General features: G+C 40.5%; 1 protein-coding gene across 1 annotated transcript in view; it reads left to right on the top strand.

Annotated features, from left to right (window-relative positions):
* The window catches only part of stab1 (stabilin 1), a 175,137-nt gene that overhangs the window by 1,834 nt on the left and 149,302 nt on the right, over nt 1-24,001 (top strand). The window contains exons 2-10 of the mRNA XM_075460052.1: nt 5,146-5,273; nt 5,405-5,520; nt 15,026-15,111; nt 16,649-16,718; nt 17,353-17,448; nt 19,666-19,779; nt 21,729-21,916; nt 22,012-22,148; nt 23,664-23,791. Coding sequence (XP_075316167.1) covers nt 5,146-5,273; nt 5,405-5,520; nt 15,026-15,111; nt 16,649-16,718; nt 17,353-17,448; nt 19,666-19,779; nt 21,729-21,916; nt 22,012-22,148; nt 23,664-23,791 — 1,063 coding nt within the window. The remainder of the gene's footprint in view (nt 1-5,145; nt 5,274-5,404; nt 5,521-15,025; nt 15,112-16,648; nt 16,719-17,352; nt 17,449-19,665; nt 19,780-21,728; nt 21,917-22,011; nt 22,149-23,663; nt 23,792-24,001) is intronic.

Below are 24,001 nucleotides of genomic sequence, written 5' to 3'. Positions count from 1 at the left end.
AGAAAAACCTCTCTGGTGTGTATTTGGTTGTGTTCTAGGATCATATGATCATGAAGGTTATTGTAAGGCAGGTTTATCTGTGCGGCACAATTCAACAACAAGGTGATTCAAAGTGCTTTACAGATACATTAAAACAGTAGAAATAAAAAGCATGATTTCAATTTTAAACAAAAAAAGAAAGAAATAAGAACAATAGAGAAAATCAGGAGTTAAAATGTGATTAAGTTTTGAAACTCGAGCTTCAGATTTGTAGTCCAATCTCACCACAAACTTGGTAATCGGTACGTTTGTCCACATTCTGTGGTTGTAAGTTGTGAGATGGTCATTTATTCCAAGGCTTTCATCCTCTGCTGGGCTGCGCTAAAGTGACATGACGGGAATCAACTATGTACTTTTAATCTCACCCGAACCCTTTTGTGGGTAAGAGTGCAGTGGAAAAATAAGAAATATTGAGTTTGAGGGAAGTAGAAAAGTGTAAAAAGTATGGCTGGGCAACGATTAACATGTTTAATCTAATTAGTCACATGATTTCCCTGATTAATCACGATTAATCGCATTTGTACGCAGAATCCAAAAATGAATCCAAAAGTAGTGTATAGCTTTTAGCATTTAGCTTTATTTTAAATGTGCTGCCATATGAATGAAAGTGCCATAACATTTGTTGTGCAAACACACTTTTAACATCAGCATCTTTCTGTAGTTTTTATGTAGAAGCCTCGCTCCACTGTCTGTTTCCTTGAATGACTTGCTGCTATCAGTTGTGTGTTTTGCCTTTAAGTGATATTTTAGACTGGAACTACTACGCTGAGAAGACAATTCAACTTGGCAGAGTTTACAGATGACTTTGGTTCTGTCGACTCCGCCGTCTGGAAGAACTTTAAAATGAAAATGGCCGAGTAAAAGTTCCGTACCCTTCTCCATGTTTGGTGGATCCGCCTCTCTCGGCCCCCTGCTTCCTGTCTCTCTGAACTTTCCATTAAAGGCACAAAAGCCCCAAAAAATTATTTTAAAAAAACGCAAAAAACTACTTTAATCTGCGTTACCATCGGCGTTAAATAATTAACGAGTTAACGTGAAAATAACGAGTTAACTCGCCCAGCCCTGGTAAAAAGTGTTAAAAACATTTTGCATGTTCCACCAAACTGTCTCTCATCTGTAAAACTGTTGTCACTAAGTTGTGGAAAGTGCCAAAAAAACCAAAAAACTGATGCCAGTACATCAGATGGTTTTGTTTTTCATGTCAATTATGAGATACTAACTCGAAATTATGAGATACTAATTCATAATTATGAGATAGTATTTCTAAATTTATTTTTATTAAGTGGTGGAAACGGGCTTCCATAATTTTCTGAGGGTAAGTATGATGGAGCTCTTTAAGCCACAAGGAAACACCAGGGAGCGCCCCACTTTTCCAGCGAATGGCTATACATTTATTAGCTGCAATTAGAGCCAGTCTGATAAAGCGAACTTTGTCCCTCACATTGATCGGCAAACTGAGACGTCCCCCAGTAGCGTCAGTCTCGGGTTGGTTGGGGTGTCTACCCCCACAATTCCTTTAATATTGTTTAAGATAGACCTCCAGTATTGTTCCAGACAACTACATGTCCAGAACATATGTAGAAGAGTCCCTTTTTCCATCTTACATCTAGGACAATATTCTGAATAGCTACTACTTATTTTGTGAAGGCGTTGAGGTGTCAGGTGAACCCCGTGTATGAGGTTAAACTGTAAAACTTTGTGCCGGCTATTATAGGAGAAAGACTGAGAGCCATCCCAAATCAGTTTCCATTCAGAGTCCTCGAAAGCATAGCCGATGTCCATTTCCCATTTAACCTTTGCATTAAGGACTTTACTTTCTGTAAGACTCATGAGTCTGTTATAGGCAAAGGATAAAAAACCCTTAGAATTGTGTTTTTTCTCGCATCATAGAGTCGTTTTTTTTTTTGGTTTTCACCTCCACGTCCATGACTGATGTCATTATCAAATCAAATCAAATGTATTTGTAGCACATTTCATGTACAAACAATTCAAAGTGCTTTACATAAAATAAAAGCATTGCAGCAGGGAGTGGAAGAAGCATTAAAATACATACAAGAATATAAAGAGAAACAAATAAAATCATTTAAATGAATTTAAAAACAAGCAACAGTCCAGATAAGTTCAAAGATATCGTGCAGATTTCATGCATAGACACATGAGAACAGCAATGTTTTTAACCTGGATTTAAAAATGTCATGGTTTGGGTTTGGTCTTATGTTCACTTCCTGAGTTATCTTAAAATCTTCTTCCCTTTTGTATCCGTTGCCCGGCTATGCTCTACATCGTTTCGGTGTCAAAGTGAGAGTAAATCTTTTTCTTTGGGTTCCCGTGTTGTGCGATGTCGTCTTCTTTACGACTCGTTTTTTAATTTGTGTTTTTTTTTTATTTATTTTTTTTTTTAGGACTTTCTGGCTTGGTTTTGCAGATCTTGGTTTTCTTGGTCTTTACTTTAATTTCCATTATGATCCTGTTTAATCTGACTTCATGTCATTATTAACCGATCACCCTGCATTTGTCATTAATTCCCTCAGAATTCATCACCCTTTGATTTCCTGTTTTAATTCAAAGTCCTTGTTGTTGTTGTTGTTGTTGTTGTTGTTGTTGTTGTTGTTGTTGTTGTTGTCAGTCTTTGCGATTCACTCCTTTGTGCCAAATTAAGTTAAGCTTCTTCTTTTTGGATCTTCTGTTTGTTTTCGTAAGTTTGATCAAATATCCTTCGGTTCTTTATCCACCCGCCTCCCCTCCTGTGAGAGTCCTCCAGCTGCAAAACGTGACAACAAAAGCAGCTCGAATATGTGAAGGGGAAGATTTCTCAGAGGATGAGATCAACCACAGAAAAAAATTCAGCCGCGTATCATCGCTTCATCCGACACAGAGGGATAAACTTTATATAACTAGCTTTAGGGAAGCTTTAAATATCGTTATCCGGAGTGAATGAAATTAGTTTTTTAATGGCAACGGGTTCATTATATCATTATAGATAAGACGGATTGTTTTCCCGTTACCACAAACAATTGGAAGGTCTGAACGGCAGCGACTGGCTGAAGAAGAGTTGGTTACTGCCTGCTGTGCAGACCAAAGTGCAGACCGAGCAGCAAACAGCGTAACAGGCGCGGCTGTCGGCAGGCGGCAGCAGGCAGTGATACGAAGGGAGAGAAAATAGGGCCAAGCGATTGTGAGCTCTGACTTTTTCCTGGAGAACCATTTTGTGATGCAAATGTATTACTCTGTTGAACGGATATTGTTCTGAGAAGCAAAAGGCTTTATTTTTTAAACCCCAGCCAACTAGCCGGACTACCTTCATCAACACCAAAACGAGGCTGGAACTCTGCTCACAGGACGCAGCAGGGGGTAAGAAGATGTTCAGAAATGATGCTGCTGATATGGGATGTCATACAGCTTCATGTCAGAAGAGGCGAACTATCCCTTTACGAGGCTGGCGCGATAGATGCAAGCAAGCTCCTGCAAGTCTATTACAAATGTTCTGGACAGGCGCATCATTTCCGCCGGGGACGGTGGGGACGCGTCCCCGGCACTTTGTCTGACGAGCAGATTTGTCCCAACCACTTTAAAAAAAGTAGAGAAAGATGTTACAGACTACTCTGCTTTCCTAAAAACTATAATTTCATATCATGGCATTCTCCTAACCAAAGACTATTTGATCCACTCTGCTTTCACTCTCCTTGTATGAATGCCCCATTGCTGAATAGCAACTATGTTGAATCCGCTCCCACGCTCTGCGCTGGCGGTCTGCGGTCTGTTACAGTGTAACGAGCGATGAAAGGCGTCGCTGGTGTTGCAGGTGAAGATTCCTCAGTGTTTATGATGCATACCAGGCGAGATAGACAATGAATGAAAACTTATTTCACAGAGGCGTTGCTGCTCGTTCACTCTTGCCCGTCGTTTCATAGCCTGGCAATGTTTGAAAACTTTGTCAGGGTGAGGGCTGTTTGTAGCCAGGCTACATCTCCTGATGCGCTCTTGCTTGGTCGAGGTTTGTCTGAGATTTGTTGGTGTGTCAAGGGCTGTGCAATAACCGAAATCGTGTCTTGTACTAAAATACGGATTTTGAAATACGAATAGGGCCTACTCTTAAGTTTGTCCCAACCCAGGATGTTTCCAACCGCACAGATGGCTTTTAACTTTTAATATGGGGACAATATCGCGTCAATACGCATCATCTAATGCAATGCCTATTATTTATCATGAAACCTCAATTTGGAAGTAATGGGCCTAGCTTGTACCCAGCACTTTTCAAACCTTCCTCAGGTTTATGGTAATTGTCCCCAGCACTTCTGAAATCAAACTGACGCCCATGGTTCTGGACATGTCCAAGACTATATAATTTCTGGCAATCTATTTTCAAGACTTCCTCTAAAGTGATGAAGAGCCGTTGGACCCTTCCCCCTTTACTGCCCTATGTGGTGTTGCACCGTAATGTGTGCGTCTCAGTAATTATAAATACAACATGTTGGCCTTTTGCACCTTGTTGGCCAGGAGACTTATATACTGTTCAGGTGGAAAGACCCTCTCCCCCTTACGCATTCTCATTGGATCAAAGAGATTATGCAATATCTTAAACTAGAGAAGATCAGATACTCTCTCCAAAGGTCTGCTCAGAGATTCAATGCAGATTGGCAGCCTTTCTTGACATTTGTAGAAAAAATGGAAGCAGAGAATGTAACCCCATACACTTGTTTTGTGCTGCCTCTGTTTTTTTTTTGTTGTTTTTTTTTGTTTTGTTTTGTTTTGGTTGTTTTGTTGTTGTCTTTTATGTGGTCTTTTTTGTTTTTTTTTTGTTTGCGTGTGTCTGGTGGGTAAGATGGGTGGATACTGGGGATTAGACTGGATATAGTATACTGTTTGTATTATGTACATTGTGAAAATTTTCAATAAAAAGACCTTGATCAAAACGAAGCTGGAACTCTGCTCACAGGACGCAGCAGGGGGTAAGAAGATGTTCATAGATGATGTTGCTGATATGGGATGTTACACAGCTTCATGTCAAAAGAGGCGAACTGTCCCTTTAAAACCCTTTTTTTTTCATAATACCTTTGTGGATAAAAGGCGAGCGTGCTCAGTCACACGGCTTCTTTGCTCCCTCAGACCGCTCCCCCTGGTCGCTGTGATGTCCAACAGAGGGTGGATGTTTTCACCGACTGCACCTCCTGCGCCGCCGCCATCACTGCTAGCTGTCCGCACGGCTTCTCGAAGCTCAACACCTCCCCCTGCAGGTACGCACCGTGTCACACAGGCTCCGAAAGCAACTGGGCAGACATTAGATTCAGTAGTGGTCTCCTGTTTGTTGCTGCATTAGAGGAACTGTGGTGTTGACGGTTGTTTGTTGTCTTCGCCTTCACTGCAGTTACGTGGTGCAGATCGGCAGCGGGGACATCGAGCTGAAGGGATGTCAGCACAGCTGTGTGAAGAATTTCATGCATCCACGATGTTGCCCAGGGCACTGGGGTCCACTGTGTCTCTGTAAGTTACTCCTGCAAAGATTACTGACGGCAGTAATGCAGTAGCCTGACCACGTCATACTCACGATTCTAGTCAGAATGTGAGTCTGATACCGTTGGATAGAGATTTGAGTATGGGGCGTGTTTCAATCGAACCAGGAGAAAAAATGCCTCTCGCTCAATTGGATAGACCTACAACCAATCAGAGCAACGTAGTATGTGACGTAGATTAAGCGACACACACTTGTTGTAGGAAGGACGGCAAAAACATCTTTTCTATCGATAAAAGCCTTTATCGCTTTCCTCTGTTCGTCTTTCAAAATGAATGCAATGTGGAGATCCTGTAGAACAGACTCGATGGCAGAATCTACACACCCTAGCTCTCCAGCGGCAGCCATGTTTGTTTCAAACGAAGTCAAACCAAGCGCTCTTTAGTGACGTAGTCGATAATGTCCCTGTTGATCATCTGTCCATCATCGTATAAAGCCCGCCCTGGCAATCTGATCGGGTCGACTGTTTTGATGTCGAGCATAGAGATTTGAGCAGAGCCAGACCGAACTTCCCGCCCAAAAATTTTATGGGCGGGGCTAAGTTCGGCTGGCACCCAGGCTAGTAATGCAGCTGCCTCGCCGATTTCAGTGTCGGGCAGAGGTGTGACCAGAATGGCATGTGTGGGGGGGCAGTTAGCTCATTTCGGGGGGCAGAATACAATACCTGAAAAAATCGGTGGAAAACCACTACTACAACTTCAAGCATAATAATAATAAAAATAATATATAATAATTAAATTCGGTAATGAACATATGGTCACACTAGCATAAATCATGACCGTCAATTTTGTTAAAAGTGTGGAATTTTTTTTATTAATTATTTATTTTTATTTTTTGTAAAGAAATGTAGAACTTGTATGATGCATGCAACCAACAGTCAATAAGATCAAAGGTATGCAACATATGATTACTACAGGAGAGCTAGAACAGAAACATAGCCCATTGTAGTCATTATGATATTAGGATATTAGGTTTTTAGACCAGGACTTTAGGATGGAATAGCTTTTGTTTAACATGCTCCAAATTCTCCATTGAGGGTTTAAATTCAAGTAGATACTTTGGGGCAAGACATCCAGCCAACTCCAGATTTTTATTACCTTCATTAAGTCTACATTTCAGATCATTATATACAACAAAAACATCCAAAAATGTGAAATTCGCCTTTTTTTTTTCAGCAGCAAGGGGTTAAGGTTACGGACGGGGGGGGGGGGGGGGGGGGCACAATAACAAAAAATAAATAAAGCTATAAACTTTGCAGATAAATGCTTTTTTTTAAAAATCACCACCTGCATTTATTCTATCAATACAAGACACAAACAGAGATAATAAATCGTGGCCTTTTTTCTGGCCAGTTTTCTTTGGATGGACAGGGCATTTCTCAGGGGGGCAGGACTTGTTCCTGGGGGGGCAGTGACCCCCCAGCCCCCCCGTAGCCACGCCCCTGGTGTCGGGATTGTGAAAATCAGGTAAATCAACCTCGGATGAACAACAGCCCATGACATGTTACACTGCGTCGTTATTTATTGAACAAAACATCTCACTCTAGAACACTTTGGTATCCAGAGGAGTTCACGGTGGACTCAATGGCTGCCAGGTGCCCAGGTGCTGTGGCTGCAGAACCAGCCCAGATCATCAGCCCTCCACCACCGTGCTTGACAGCTGGTGTGAGGTGCTTGTGCTGATATGCTGCGTTTGGTTTCCTCCAAACGTGCTGCTGTGCATTCTGAGCAAACATCTTCACTTTGACATTGTTCCAGAAGTCTTGTGGTTTGTTCAGCTGCAGCTTTGTAAACCTAAGCTGTGCTGCCATGTTCTTTTTAGAGAGAAGAGGCTTTCTCCTGCAGCCCTTCCACACAAGCCATACCTGTTCAGTCTGTTTCTAACTGTGCTGCCATGACCTTTAACCTTTAACATGCTAACTGAGGCCTGCAAAGTCTGGCTGTGTTCGAAACTGCATACTACATACTACATACTACATACTGCATACTACATACTGCATACTGCATACTACATACTGCATACTATATACTGCATACTACATACTACATACTACATACTGCATACTGCATACTACATACTGCATACTACATACTGCATACTACATACTACATACTATATACTGCATACTGCATACTACATACTGCATACTGCATACTACATACTGCATACTACATACTACATACTATATACTGCATACTGCATACTACATACTACATACTACATACTATATACTGCATACTGCATACTACATACTGCATACTACATACTACATACTATATACTGCATACTGCATACTACATACTGCATACTACATACTACATACTATATACTGCATACTGCATACTACATACTGCATACTACATACTACATACTATATACTGCATACTGCATACTACATACTACATACTGCATACTACATACTGTATACTACATACTACATACTATATACTGCATACTGCATACTACATACTGCATACTGCATACTACATACTGCATACTGCATACTACATACTGCATACTACATACTACATACTGCATACTACATACTGCATACTACATACTACATACTGCATATTATATACTGCATACTGCATACTACATACTGCATACTGCATACTGCATAATACATACTACATACTACATACTGCATACTACATACTGCATACTACATACTGCATACTACATACTGCATACTGCATACTGCATACTACATACTGCATACTCATCGATCAGACAGTGTGCAGAGCGTTTACCCACAATGCATTTTGCTCTTGCTGAGCCGAAATCAGCCGGCCTGAAGCTGATTTCTCTTAAGCTCTAAACTCTGTAAACTTTAGCAACATTTGAAACATTTTCAGGTGAGAAAGTAGTCGTTTAGATCCCCAACGTGTTGAAAACCTGACAAAATACCGGCTGTTTACAATTTTGTTCCCACGAATTCGGCGCTACTAAAGCTAGCCGCAGTGAGCAACGCACTTCCGGTTATTTTCACAAAGTAAAATACCCGTTGCCTTTTATCATAGGGAAAGCCATTACCATACAATTGGTGCTTTTGTTTTGAAAACAGGAAGTGAACCTACCCTCGTTGTAGCTAGCTTGAAACTGCCGTTTTGACAGGAAATGACGATCGGCGACATCACGTTACGTTGCATCTTGGGTAGTTTGAGTATGAGTAGTAACTTTTTACTAACTCAAAAAGTTAGTATGAGTAGTAGGAGAAGTATGCGGTTTCGAACACAGCCACTGAGATGTAGCTCTTGGGTTTCTGACCTTGGGGTGACCTTTAACATGCTAACTGAGGCCCGCAGAGTCTGAGATGTAGCTCTTGGGTTTCTGACCTTGGGGTGACCTTTAACCTTTAACATGCTAACTGAGGCCCGCAGAGTCTGAGATGTAGCTCTTGGGTTTCTGACCTTGGGGTGACCTTTAACCTTTAACATGCTAACTGAGGCCCGCAGAGTCTGAGATGTAGCTCTTGGGTTTCTGACCTTGGGGTGACCTTTAACCTTTAACATGCTAACTGAGGCCCGCAGAGTCTGAGATGTAGCTCTTGGGTTTCTGACCTTGGGGTGACCTTGCTGGGACATCCACTCCTGGGCAGATTGACAGCTGTCCTGAATGTTTTCCACTGGTGAATAATCTTTCTCTCTGTAGAACGATGGACTCCAGATAGTTTGGAAACGGCCTTATAACCCTTCCCAGGTTGATGGGCAACAACAGCTGCTTCTCTGAGATCATTGCTGATGTCTTTCCTCATCAGTTTAATCTGCTAATTAATCAATTAGCAGCTCCTGGCTGCTACTTACCCTCTTAATTACTGGGGAAGCAGTAAGGGTTCACTTAGTTTTTTACACTCTGCTTCTGTGTTTTGTCTCAGTTTTTGGAAAATAGAAAACATGCCCAACAATACACGATTTCAACAATAAACTGAACAAAAACTTGACAAAAGAGTCTTGACAACATGGAAAGATAATAAGAGGACATGAGATGTAGAAACGTGACAAAATATGTGTGCTAATAAGTCAATTAATCATTTAGATTTTATTTGCATCGCCTTCCTGACTAATACAACTTCCTCTAAAATGTTTTCTGAGTGACTGACAAAATGCAGAGCATTTTTTTCAGTAAATTGAACAGGATTACAGTAAAATATATGTAAAATAAATAATAAATGTCTAAATAATTACAATAGATACAATAAATAGTATTTGAAAAATACTTAACACTTTTTTGCATGCGTTTCTACAATTAAATTTAAGTTGAGTGGGTGTTTTTGTATGTTTTTCTGTCTGGATGCGGCTCATCAGACCAGAAAAAGACCAAAAATAAAGAAGAAAGAAGAAGAAAAAAGAAGGCGGAGCTACTCTGGTTTCTGTAGTTCTGATTGGCCCTTTAATTGATTGTCATTTTCTTCCACCAATAACGAAACAGACCGGTATAACCAACGGCAGGACCTCTGAATCACATCTTTACCAACAGCAGATTATTTCACAGCAAAAATTACATATCGTTTGTTTTCGTTTTTTTTTTTTTTTTGGACTTTCAATTTACCAAAGTGGTAAGTTATTATTTTTTTTTTTATTAGTTCATGTGTGTGTTACAGAAAGAATGTGCAAGCTTTTTTTCGTGTAACGGTCATTTTAGAAGCAGAACAAACGGCCGTTAGCTTCTTCACTTCCGTCCAAATGAACAACTTTACAAAACTATAACTTCATATTTAACATATAACACTATAACATTTGCTGTTAAATGTCCAAATTTACTCAAACGACAAAACCAAAGACCGATTCATGAGGCTACATTACTTTTTACAGGTGTTGCTAATTTGCACACCTGTTAATTATTAGCCTAGCTAGCTAGCTAGCTAGCCGTTTTGAAAACTTCAAAATGTTTTAAATAGAATAGAAATAGAAAAATACTTTATTCATCCCCCAATGGTGGAAATTCAAAATTAGTCAAGTAGCTCAACATTTTTTAAAATATTTACAAAGATTGTATTAACAACAATAAAACAACAATAATAATACCAATTCTAGTAAAAAATACTACAACTAACTAATAATAATAATAAATGACTAAATGACGAAATAAAAAAATAAATAAAAATCAATCAATCAATTTGAGAAAAACTCAACAGATAATCTGCGTCTTAATAATTAAAATAATAATAACTAGATTTTTTATTTTGTTAGTTTATTAGTTGGGCAGTTGAGGAAAGTGCCGTTTTACTGCTTTTTTTGAGCACCTTAAACCAGGTTTAATGATAAAACACAACACTTATACCGGTTAAATCTGGACTGTATCACAAACACAAATATTCAGTCTGAACTATTGAGAGCTGGATGATCCCGCAGTTAGAAAGTATTTTATATACATTTTATATTTTTATATCCAACAGAATGTAATCAGACAGCTCATACATTATGACATTTCTGCTGGATTACTGGACATAATACTACTGTAAAAATGTGCATGTAATTCCAGATTATCTTAATTATATTTGGACAGCTGCACTTTAGATGCATTATCTCTATAAGTTGGTTTATTTCTGGTTATTCCCGGAGCTTCTTGTCATGTCGGGGGTGTTTTGGTTTTGTTTAAATCTGTTCTGTTGGGATTAGGTCGGGTTAATGTTGAGGAAAGTCTGTAACAACCTACAGTCTTTATTCTACTAAAGTTTGAGGTGTGTTAGGGCTTATCAGAGGGTGGAGGCAAAGTGTCACACCTGCCCCCCCCGGGTCTGAGGATTTGATCCACTTTAGTATCATTTTATTCTGCTGCTCTCTTTACAGTCACATTTCTGTTACTTTACCAAGTAAAGAGGACTTGTTTTTGTTTTTCTGCCTAAGATGTAATTTAAAGATGCTTGATCATAACCAGACAGTCTCCCAGCTTTATTTCATTAGCTGTGATTTATTTTTAGTCTGCCTGATCTTGCTTTTGATACACCTGACGGTCTGACATGCCACAAACTGTCAGAAAGAGATTTCATCTTAAATCTTATCTCACGACGCGCACCTGATGTTGTAACAGTGGGGAAGAGGGTGGCGAGGGGAAAGAAAATGGTGGAAATTAGGGTTGGGCGGTATGGCCTAAAATGTATACCCCGGTAAAATTTGAGCCACTGACGGTATACGGTATATATCGCGGTATGGTACTTTTGTATATAAATTACAACAGAACAGTTTCTCAGTGGTTATAGCACCAAATAAACACTTTCAATCAGGATGTTTGCAGCAATATTAAATGAAATGTATCGTGCAAAACAGAAAACACAGGAAATATAAAAAATATATACGTTATATTTATATTTAAAAAATAAGAAAAGGTACATTTCCTCGAATAAACTCTGTGAGAGAAAAGCCGCTGCCTCTGGGATAACGTAACTTTCATAGGCGCCTTCCACTTATTCAACGTGCTGAAATATGCGTCATGTTTCAGACGCCCCATTTGTGCATGTTAAGCTGCTTGTTAATACGATAAGTGTTTTATTACTTTGCATGTCTTCCAAAAGAGAAAATAATCAGGATTTTGAGGATGTTACCGCTACACGCCAGCTGAGACGCAGGGTAGCAAAACATTATGGGCGTGAAAACGAAACTTAGAAAATCGGCTCGACGCATGCGCAAAACCACAAAGTAGCAAATCTCGACAAGTAGCAGAAATCGACAGAACACCGGCTTTGACTCGTTTCATATTCCGGAGCATGGTTAGCCCGCAGGTGGTAAAACAAATTACTCGTGTTACCTTGTCTTGCGATTACGCCCGGCATATCCAAGCGGATGTTCAAAACTTTGCATTACTGCCACCTACAGGACTCATGAGCTATTGCGGTATAAGGTATGGCAAAAAAATCTCTACCGTTGGTGAAAAATACCGCATAAGGTATGATACCGTGCATACCGCCCACCCCTAGTGGAAATTAAACAAAAGATTTCTTCTTCTTCTTCTATGTTTGACTTTGTGACTGAACCCAGGATCCATCTTTTTCCATACCTGCTTTATCCGATTCAGAGGTGGCTGGAGCCCTACCCCAGCTGCTGTCGGGCGAGAGGCAGGGTGTGAAAATACAATAAGTTCTTATTTTAATGGTGGATAGACCTCCTGCCAGTGAATACCTGCACTGCATGCTTTAAAGGGGAACTCCGGGGCATTTGAAGCGTGTTTCCATTGCTAGAGGTTGTCAAATACTGACAGTAGGACACAGAGAGGTGCGTATCTGCGCTCCCTGTGTGGAGATCGCTCTGTCCGCACAGCATGTCATGCGAGGCTAATACGTGGTGGCTAAGGGGCAAGCGCTAACCCTTCCACGTAAAACAACAACTTGCACACTGCAGAAACGTCACACCACTTTATAACCCATCCGACAATAAAGTCACAAGCCTTACCATCAAAACCATATGCATGGTTCTCACATTACTGGCATGGGGACGTTACAAAACAACTTTATAAACAGCATGTAACTCACCGGCTTGTTGGTATGCACGCGCATGTGAAAGCCCAAAAGAGTCAATGGACGATAATCCCATATACAAAACAATTATATTCTCTAGAAAAACTGCGTTCAAGTATTTAAAACATTACAACAATACATGCCCAGTAATATTCTTGTAATGTTTTAAATACTTGAACGCAGTTTTTCTAGAGAAGATAATTGTTTTGTATATGGGATTATCGTCCATCGACTCTTCTGGGCTTTCACATGCGCGAGCCTACAACCAGCCGGTGAGTTATATGCTGTTTATAAAGTTGTTTTGTAACGTCCCCATGCCAGTAATGTGAGAACCATGCATATGGTTTTGATGGTAAGGCTTGTGACTTTATTGTCGGATGGGTTATAAAGTGGTGTGACGTTTCTGCAGTGTGCAAGTTGTTGTTTTACGTGGAAGGGTTAGCGCTTGCCCCTTAGCCACCACGTATTAGCCTCGCATGACATGCTGTGCGGACAGAGCGATCTCCGCACAGGGAGCACAGATCTGGACCTCTCTGTGTCATACTATCATTATTTGACAACCTCTAGCAATGGAAACACGCTTCAAATGCCCCGGAGTTCCCCTTTAAAGGGACAGTTCGCCTCTTTAAAGGGACAGTTCGCCTCTTTAAAGGGACAGTTCGCCTCTTCTGACATGAAGCTGTGTAACATCCCATATCAGCAGCATCATTTCTGAACATCTTCTTACCCCCTGCTGCGTCCTGTGAGCAGAGTTCCAGCCTCGTTTTGGTGTTGATGAAGGTAGTCCGGCTGGTTGGCTGGGGTTTAAAAAAATAAAGCGTTTTGGTTCTCAGAACAATATGCGTTCAACAGAGTAATACATTTGCATCATAAAATGGTTCTCCAGGAAAAAGTCAGACCTCACAATCTCTTGGCCCTATTTTCTCTCCCTTTGTACAGACGTTAAAAGACACTTTTTGTTTGAAATAAGCAAAAAATCTGCCAATGGAACTAGTGAAAATTGGCTTGTCAAGATTTTTTTAAATAAAATGTGATATTTAGGACTTTTGAGTTAAAAGTGATCTTGAAATTAGCTTAAAAAGCTCTTCAAATGGGGAAAAAAGTTTGTTTCATGTGAAATATGACTCAAAACAACTTTATCAAACTCAAACTTTTTCATTTAACAAGATATTCCAGATGTATTGAATTAAAACAAGTCCCTATATCTGGCTGAAATGGTGCTTGTTAGGCAGTTGTGTCTTACATTAAGTGTAATGAGATAAATTTTAATCCATGTGAACTGAACTGCTTCTTCTGAGATGTGAACAACACGTTCTGCTGCATCACTCATATCAGAGCAGGCAGTGATACGCAGGGAGAGAAAATAGGGCCAAGAGATTGTGAGCTCTGACTTTTTCCTGGAGAACCATTTTGTGATGCAAATGTATTACTCTGTTGAACGCATATTGTTCTGAGAAGCAAAAGGCTTTATTTTTTAAACCCCAGCCAACTAGCCGGACTACCTTCATCAACACCAAAACGAGGCTGGAACTCTGCTCACAGGACGCAGCAGGGGGTAAGAAGATGTTCATAAATGATGCTGCTGATATGGGATGTTACACAGCCTCAGGTCAGAAGAGGCGAACTGTCCCTTCAATGATATGAATCAGCGATTCAGAAAGGGAGCGAGAGTTGTTTTCTCCTTTGAATCATAATTATCTTCTTATGCAAAAACGACTTCTGAAGATCCACAAACATCTTGCACATTGTGGCTGTGGTAAAGGAGTCGGTTACCTTGTTTAAGCAGGTGTACCCACATTTAAAATGCACATCTACATGCCACGTTTGGTCTAACTGACCCTAATAATAATCTCAAGCTCTTTCAAAGGATATTATTCATTATATTATAGATTGCTGTGACGTACCGTGCGGCTCTCTACTTTTCCCTGGATGTTGTTGTGTAGCTTTCTCCATCTCTACTGAGATGAATGCTGGTGTGTTTGCACGCTGTTCACATCTCTGCTGTCTTGTTTATGTGTGCGCAGCCTGCCCCAGCTGGTCTGGGAACACCTGTAACTTCAATGGAGTCTGTGAGGAAGGAGACGTGGGAAACGGCACCTGCATCTGTGATGTCAGTTCAGGTTTTCTCATGTTTTTTTATAATACGGACACTGCTCATTGCTTAAGGTGACATTTAAAGGAAAAACACACATCTTTACAGAGCAAAAACATTTGGATATCACTTCATTAGATGCTGATATGTATGATACACACACACACACGAAATATTAGTTAAGTTCAAGCATTGCATGCCACAGATTTATCAGTAACTTGGTGTAAATAGATTCATTATTAGGGCTGGGTGAGTTAACTCGTTATTATCGCGTTAACTCGTTAATTATTTAACACCGATAAATATTTTATGGCGCATTAACGCAGGTTTTATTATTGTAAAAGTCTGTTGAATGCATCACATTCACACAGTTACAGCAAACACCACGAAGCATGGAGGAATAAAATAAAGATAAACCAGCAGCTAACATCACCGCTACAGGTGTGAAGCTAACGGAGCTAACCGGCGCTACTTCCTGTTTTACTGGTTTCAACATAAAAGCACGCATTTCAAAATAAATAAATAAAAAAAAAAACTCCTGCATTCACAGCCAAGTTGAATTGTCTTCTCAGCGTAGTAGTTCCAGTCTAAAATATCACTTAAAGGCAAAACACACAACTGATAGCAGCAAGTCATTCAAGGAAACAGACAGTGGAGCGAGGCTTCTACATAAAAACTACAGAAAGATGCTGATGTTAAAAGTGTGTTTGCACAACAAATGTTATGGCACTTTCATTCATATGGCCGCACATTTAAAATAAAGCTAAATGCTAAAAGCTATACGCTACTTTTGGATTCATTTTTGGATTCTGCGTACAAATGAGATTAATCGTGATTAATCAGGGAAATCATGTGATTAATTAGATTAAACATTTTAATCATTGCCCAGCCCTATTCATGATGCATGACTCTGCTCGACTCCTACAGCCGGGGTTCCCAAACTTTTAGTCTCTGACCCATTAAAAAGATAGTGTGATGCTATAATCTGCAGCTTATTACTCAGAGTATTGCTAGTTTAAGTGTGCAAACGTTGCTAATGAGCAAATAAAAACATGAGCGTAGTGGTAAAATAAAACCGTCTTTTTGTCAATGCATGGCTTGTTTTTTTTTATCTGTTGTAACAATTCGGATGAAAGTATGTTATTAGCTCTAATTTTAGAATTTAATTTGCTATCTGGAGTTCTGACCCCCCCCACTTAGGGAACCACTGTTCTACACAGAGTGCCTATAGTGAGGTAAAAAGTGGCGTTTGAGTGTTTCTGCCTGACAAACAGTCAAATCAAATCAAATCAAATTTATTTATATAGCACATTTCATGTACAAACAATTCAAAGTGCTTTACATAAAATAAAAGCATTGCAGCAGGGAGTGGAAAAAGCATTAAAATACATAAAACAATATAAAGAGAAACAAATAAAATGTGTGTTATGTGTGCACACTTTTCAGTAAAACCCTCTGTACTGTATTTCTAAATTAAACTAGCCAGAGTCGCTTAGTATCGTTTTATTTTTGATGTATTTTGATTGTAAAAATAAGAGCTTTCTCTTTCTTTTAGGAGGGTTTCTCTGGCTTTGCCTGTCATGAGTGCAAGAATCCTAATGCCTATGGAAAAAAGTGTGATAAAGGTAGGTTTAATCACTCTCTGACGTCTTTTAATCGTGTCATTTGTGGGGAAAAGGTTTAATAAACAGCCTGCAGGAGTTCCATTGTGTCACAGTTATGGTGAGAAATAAATTTTTTTAATTATATCAATGATTATAACGATGATTTTAGCAGCATAGAATATTATTAACATAAGAATTGTTGTTTTTATTTGCTTACAATGAGAAATGTGAGTCCAGAGATGCAGTGGGCCTTTCTCCTCGGCCACCATGCTTCTACAGTAGCTTAGAAGGGACAAACCAAAAACTCTCTAGTTTTTCACGGCCACTGAAACTTTATCTTCCTCTTCTCCCGTCTTGGTCCCTTTGACCACAGACGTGAGCTGAGGTGGTGAGATGACGGGCATTTAGGACATTAAGATTAAGTTTAAGATTCCTGCTGGACGGCCAGCCGAACATCAAAGGTGTTTGTGACAACAAATATACCTTTATGTAGCGTTCTCGGTCATGGCGTCCTTCATTCTGGCTCACGGGCAGGTGGAGGAAGCTGAAGGGGATGTGGGCGGTGTTCGGTTGGATGCAGCCTGCAGATTTACCACTAAATGTTGGAGTTTTAAGTCAAAGAGAAACAAAGTTGTGTATTTCTGTGTCTGAACAGTGTGCGACTGTGAGCACGGAGTGTGTAACAAAGGTCCAGATGGTGACGGACAGTGTTTGTGTCAGCCGCCGTACACCGGGAGGCGCTGCGACCAAGGTAAGACCACGACACTCTGGATGATAAAGCACTGCACTGTGTGGCGCCCTTACAGGGTCAAACCTGCAACAGTTTCAGTAATACAGTCTTCTTCATGGGTTCAACTACCTAAAGAACAAAAGACGAATTCCCCTGAAACCAAGAATACGAACCTGGCTGAAATAAAAGCATTAATTCTGCGTAAAATGATCCACAAGCTGATCATAGTTCTCTGTTTCTACTGAAAATGGCTCTCAGCAATCGACAGAAAACATGTATTTTCTTTATCTGGCATCTCTGGCTGATCTGAGGGATGTTTTTTTCTGATATTAAATTACCTGCTCACAGGTAACACATCACAGGTTAGTAATAACCTTTTACTGATTTGTGATTAGCTCACAAAGTTCAAACGGCCGTAACTGGATGGACTTTTCCAAGCAGGAATTACCTGTAACCACTGAAGATAAAAGAGGAGATGACTCACTCAGTGGGGTCACATGGCTCTGAAAGGATCGGATTATTGGCTAAATTACAATCAGAATGAGCTGAGCAAGGGTAATTAATTCTCCTTGGATATATGGCGGTGAATGAATGGGATCAGAGTAGGGTTTATGACCCACCATCACGATGGTTACATCCATCGTGATGCCACGCCCACTTTAAATTATTATTTTTTTTTTAGGAATATATATAACTAATATGAATTAGTCAGGCATGAAAATGAATGGCCTTGAAAGTGGGCTTCTCGACCGTGTTGAACGATACAATTTCTTTGGCCAGGTAGCGAGTTACAACACCTGTCAGCTCCTTCCACTGTCAGTTTTATATTTAGTGCTTTTCGCAAACATCCCAGATATGGTCGGTTGCGTGCGCTCAGGGCGCTTGATCGTTGCATATTCTTCAGGATGGCGAACACGCAGGTGATCGCGTAGATTTGTTGTCTGTCCATCTTTGGCACGGACCACAGATGCACAAATCTTACAGGCACATTTATTTAAATCTTTTGGCAGCCCACGCTCATCTGGTTCAAAACCAAAGAAATTCCAAATAGGCGAAGTGGTGCCCTTCTTTCCAACCAAATCCTGCGTCATGGTAGGTTGCCAGCTGTTGAAATGAAATGAGCCTCTAACGGAATAAAACGGATGCTTTTAACCGTTAAAATTCAAACAGAATGGAACGGCAGCTTTTTATAGCGCGCAAGAGCGCATTAGTAAAACAAAATATATAGTTTTAAATGTATTACCATTAAATTGCCGTTGTTAGTAGATTATTATTATATATTATATATTTAATGCTGGCCTAAATATTTATTTATTGTTACAATTAAGTAGGTTAAATAAGTAGGCTATCTATGGGATAGTGAGATTCTGGCACGGGCCATTCAAACGCAATGGAAGGATGTTTTTTTCCCCCTTACAGCTAAAGCCTGGGAGGTCTGTGTAGAATCATCACCATGTAGCTTATATACTACCGTTTTATTATTATTATTTGATCATAATTTCATTGTTATTATTAGATCATGAGTCGTAGCCACCCAAACCCCCCCCCCCCCCCCCCGATATCATCGTCCATCACGATGTTTCACTGTAAACATCGTCTTCTGCCAATTAAGAAGACATCGCCCAGCCCAAGATCAGAGGCACAAAGCGTGTCATACCCCGGTGTGATAGGTGGCGCTGTACCCATTCCAGCTGTTGCTAATAGAGCCACTTCCTGTTGACCTCTTCACCACCAACAACAACAACAAACTCAGGCATTGGAGAAAGATGGAGAACGCAGAGCCAGATGAAGCTACGTCCCTATACATTTGCTCTGTGATGAGCTGCTTGTTGCACAAACTCGATGCCCAACGGAGCATTCTCCATCGCGTTGTTTGTTTCTTTCTGACGGCGACAACAACAGGAATATCGTCTCCTTTGACTTCCGGGTCACGACCCCGGGAAAACATCTGGAGCATGCGCAGAACGCAAAGTCTGATTCACCACGTGCTTCAGCGTCTACAAGCAGGTTTAGAGTGACTTTCAGCCCAGTTATCTCGGGGTCTGAATCCCATCCGATCCAGTTCTTAGTCAGATTAAGGTGTCTACGTGCACTTAATAACTCAGTCTGATTGTGATTTAGCCAATAATCCGATCCTTTCAGGGCCATGTGACCCTGCTGAGTGCATCCATTGTCCCGTCCGGTCTGTTTTGTGTGAATTTGTCCTAACTGTGTGCTGCTGCTGGTTGGTGTTGACAGTGAGCTCCAGGTGCAGTAACTGCAGCCCCTACTCGTACTGCAAAGGAGACGGAGATGAAGCCGTATGTGAATGTTTGCCTGGATACAGGAGGACGTCGCAGAATAAATGCTCAAGTAAGCACACTTTTTATACCAGCTTGTAGTTTTAGCTGTTCTTATTTCCAGCTGTTTCCACATAGATGAAACGATTTTACTCGTTTTTAAGGGGTTGTTTTTACTTCAACCCGGCCATTTTATGGCGTTTAATCCAGCTATTTAGCTGTTGTGAAATGAGTGAAAAATAAGTTTTAGGTTGGTGACGATCTTCCTTTTCTCCAGGGGCTGTTTGAGCACTGTTTCCTTGGTTACCCCCACTCGTGATAAATAGCTTCTGCGTGACTTCGGACGGTCTGTTTTTGTCTCGGATGAGAGGTGGGGCGCATGCGTGATGCGTAACCAAGGTCGCTCCCCTCGCTGAAAAGACTCGGAAATCATTTTTGTTTTATTAAACCAGAACGTAAAAGTATGCTTTCTTTTAACAGAATAAACGCAGAATCTTATGTTCAGATTAGGGCTGAGCAATTTTATCGATACTGCGATATATATCGATATTTCGTTTCCCGATAAAGTATTGATTTTTCAGCCGTGAGTATCGATTTTAAATAAATAATAATTTTTTTTTAAGGCAAACTTTATTGAAAAGTCAGATGTTACAATTAGTGAAAACACAGAACATTAAGGTATTGTATTAAATACAATACAATGCCAGGGGGGCATATTATACAAAAAAGTGATAGATTAGTTGATAAAAATGTTGTATAAAGTGCACAGCTCTCACGTTTGTGACATGTTCGTTTGTTTCTGTTTGTCTGGCTGTGTTGTCCTTCCGGTTCAAAGGTCGGACCACCGGTCCAATCAGAGACGATTCATGTCAAATCACACTGTCCCTTTTTTTCCCCAGGAAATGATGCAAGTGTATCGAATCGTATCGTTGGCTGAATATCGTGTATCGCAGGGGTCTCAAACTTAAAGGGCCGGTGCTGCTGCAGGTTCTTGTTCCAACCCTGCAGCAGCACAGCTGACTCGTTTCATTCAGTCAACTGAACTGTCTGCACTGAAGGGCTGTGTTCGAAACCGCATACTACATGCTACATGCTACATACTGCATACTCATCGATCAGACAGTATGCAGAGCGTTTACCCACAATGCATTTCGCTCCTGCCCGAGCCGAAATCAGCCGGCCTGAAGCTGATTTCTCTTAAGCTCTAAACTCTGTAAACTTTAGCAACATTTGAAACATTTTCAGGAGAGAAAGTAGTCGTTTAGATCCCCAACGTGTTGAAAACCTGACAAAATACCGGCTGTTTACAATTTTTCCCCACGAATTTGGCGCTACTAAAGCTAGCCGCAGTGAGCAACGCACTTCCGGTTATTTTCACAAAATAAAATACCCGTTGCCTTTTATCATAGGGAAAGCCATTACCATACAATTGGTGCTTTTGTTTTGAAAACAGGAAGTGAACCTACCCTCGTTGTAGCTAGCTCGAAACTGCCGTTTTGACAGGAAATGACGATCGGCGACGTCACGTTACATTGCATCTTGGGTAGTTTGAGTATGAGTAGTAACCTCATGATGCATACCCAACATTTAGGAGAATCTAGTATGCATCCGGGAACTTCTCGCTGACTCAAACTGGCATACTAACTCAAAAAGTTAGTAGGAGTAGTAGGAGAAGTATGCAGTTTGGAACACAGCCAAGATCTTAACCAGTTCAGTTGATTGAAGGAAACAAGTCAGCTGTGCTGCTGCAGGGTTGGAACAGAAACCTGCAGCAGCACCGGCCCTTTCACGGAGCAGTTTGAGACCCCTGGTGTATCGTATCGTGAGATTAGTGTATCGCTACAGCCCTCGTTCAGATCAGGACGAGAGCTGGAAACCACAAATGGACCTTTTCCCTGGTGATCTCGACCAAACCCTGTTTCACACTTTCCTTGTTTTCTGATTTCTTGTGATTTGGTTCTTGTATCAGTTTCGATGAAAATGAGTCCGACCCGGACTCGGGTGTCTGTTTTCTCTGCTCAGTTTTTTGCTCGCAGAGGGATTGTGACGTCAACGCCCAGTGCTCCCTGAAGGCGTCAAAGATCAGCTGCGCCTGTAAGGCCGACTACGAGGGAGACGGCAGGATCTGCGTCCCCCGAAACCCCTGCTTAGAGAACAATGGAGGCTGTCCCTTCAACTCCACCGTTTGCGTCTTCAAAGGACCCAACAAGGTTAGTAGGCCCTCCAGAGCCAGGTCAAAAAAAACAAAGATAAAATCTTTAACCTTTGTTTAACCTCACTCTGTGTGTCTGTCTGCGTCTCCCAGTCCAGCTGTGAGTGCATGTCCGGCATGTCGCCTGTAGGTGGCAGCCCTGAGTCCGGCTGCCAGCTCGTCTCTGCCTGCTCACCTGATACCTGTCACCCCACAGCTGTCTGTGAGACTGAACTGAGTGGGAAACCCAGGTCAGGCAGATTCTCCCATGTAGAGCCAGATCTCTAGATCTTTTTAACCTAGAAGCAATGTCAGTGAGGTTGTGAATAGGGCTGGGCGAGTTAACTCGTTATTACCGCGTTAACTCGCTATAATAAATGAATGCGCCGATAAATATTTTATCGCTTTAACGCAGTTGTTTTTTTATTTTATTTTTTATTTTTTAAATTTATTTTTTTATTGTAGAAGTCTGCTGCTCACAGGGTTTTATTATTGTAAAAGTCTGTAGCTCACAGGCTTTTATTATTGTAAAAGTCTGTAGCTCACAGGCTTTTATTATTGTAAAAGTCTGTAGCTCACAGGCTTTTATTATTGTAAAAGTCTGTAGCTCACAGGCTTTTATTTTGTAAAAGCATGTTGCTCACAGGCTTTTATTATTGTAAAAGTATGTAGCTCACAGGCTTTTATTATTGTAAAAGTCTGTAGCTCACAGGCTTTTATTTTGTAAAAGCATGTTGCTCACAGGCTTTTATTATTGTAAAAGTCTGTAGCTCACAGGCTTTTATTTTGTAAAAGCATGTTGCTCACAGGCTTTTATTATTGTAAAAGTTTGTTGCTCACAGGCTTTTATTATTGTAAAAGTCTGTAGCTCACAGGCTTTTATTATTGTAAAAGTCTGTAGCTCACAGGCTTTTATTATTGTAAAAGTCTGTAGCTCACAGGCTTTTATTTTGTAAAAGTCTGTAGCTCACAGGCTTTTATTTTGTAAAAGCATGTTGCTCACAGGCTTTTATTATTGTAAAGGTTTGTTGCTCACAGGCTTTTATTATTGTAAAAGTCTGTAGCTCACAGGCTTTTATTTTGTAAAAGCATGTTGCTCACAGGCTTTTATTATTGTAAAAGTTTGTTGCTCACAGGCTTTTATTATTGTAAAAGTCTGTAGCTCACAGGCTTTTATTTTGTAAAAGCATGTTGCTCACAGGCTTTTATTAATCTAAAAGTCTGTTGCTCACAGGCTTTTATTATTGTAAAAGTCTGTAGCTCACAGGCTTTTATTTTGTAAAAGTCTGTAGCTCACAGGCTTTTATTTTGTAAAAGCATGTTGCTCACAGGCTTTTATTAGTCTAAAAGTCTGTTGCTCACAGGCTTTTATTATTGTAAAAGTCTGTAGCTCACAGGCTTTTATTAGTCTAAAAGTCTGTTGCTCACAGGCTTTTATTTTGTAAAAGTCTGTTGCTCACAGGCTTTTATTATTCTAAAAGTCTGTTGCTCACAGGCTTTTATTAGTCTAAAAGTCTGTTGCTCACAGGCTTTTATTTTGTAAAAGTCTGTAGCTCACAGGCTTTTATTATTGTAGAAGATGTGGTCCGACAGTAATGCTCCTGAAGTTTGTCGGCTCGCTGAACAACGATCTTTTAGAAAAGATTTTTAATATTTACTTCACTGCATTGGTACTTATTGGGAAAAGGGAAACTAAAAACATTTGCTAAAAGCTGGTATCATCCTGTTGTCATCAGCCCGTCTCGCTCTTGCATCTTCTCTCTTAGATGTGTGTGTCAGAGGGGTCAGATCGGCGATGGTCGACGTTGCTACGGTAACCTGATGGAGCGCATCATAGAGCTGGACTCGAGCGGCAGCCAGAGAGGAAATCTGACCGGCACCGTTGCCCTGTTTGGTAAAAAAAAAGTTTAAAACCTTTAAAACGAAGCCTCAAAACGTCCGTCTGGACCTTTTTTATTTAACCATAAAAAAGTTCAGAAAACGTCCTGTAAGTCTGTTTTTTTTACTCATATTTCCAGAACAATTTACAGCATGTTTAAGATAAAGAAAGACAAGAAAATGATTGATTTGAACAGTTTTAGTGATTTTAAAAAAAACTCTTCAG

This window comes from Odontesthes bonariensis, chromosome 3, assembly GCF_027942865.1.
Source record: "Odontesthes bonariensis isolate fOdoBon6 chromosome 3, fOdoBon6.hap1, whole genome shotgun sequence".
NCBI classification, from domain to species: Eukaryota; Metazoa; Chordata; class Actinopteri; order Atheriniformes; family Atherinopsidae; genus Odontesthes; species Odontesthes bonariensis.
This window is presented reverse-complemented; position numbering and strand designations above follow the sequence as displayed.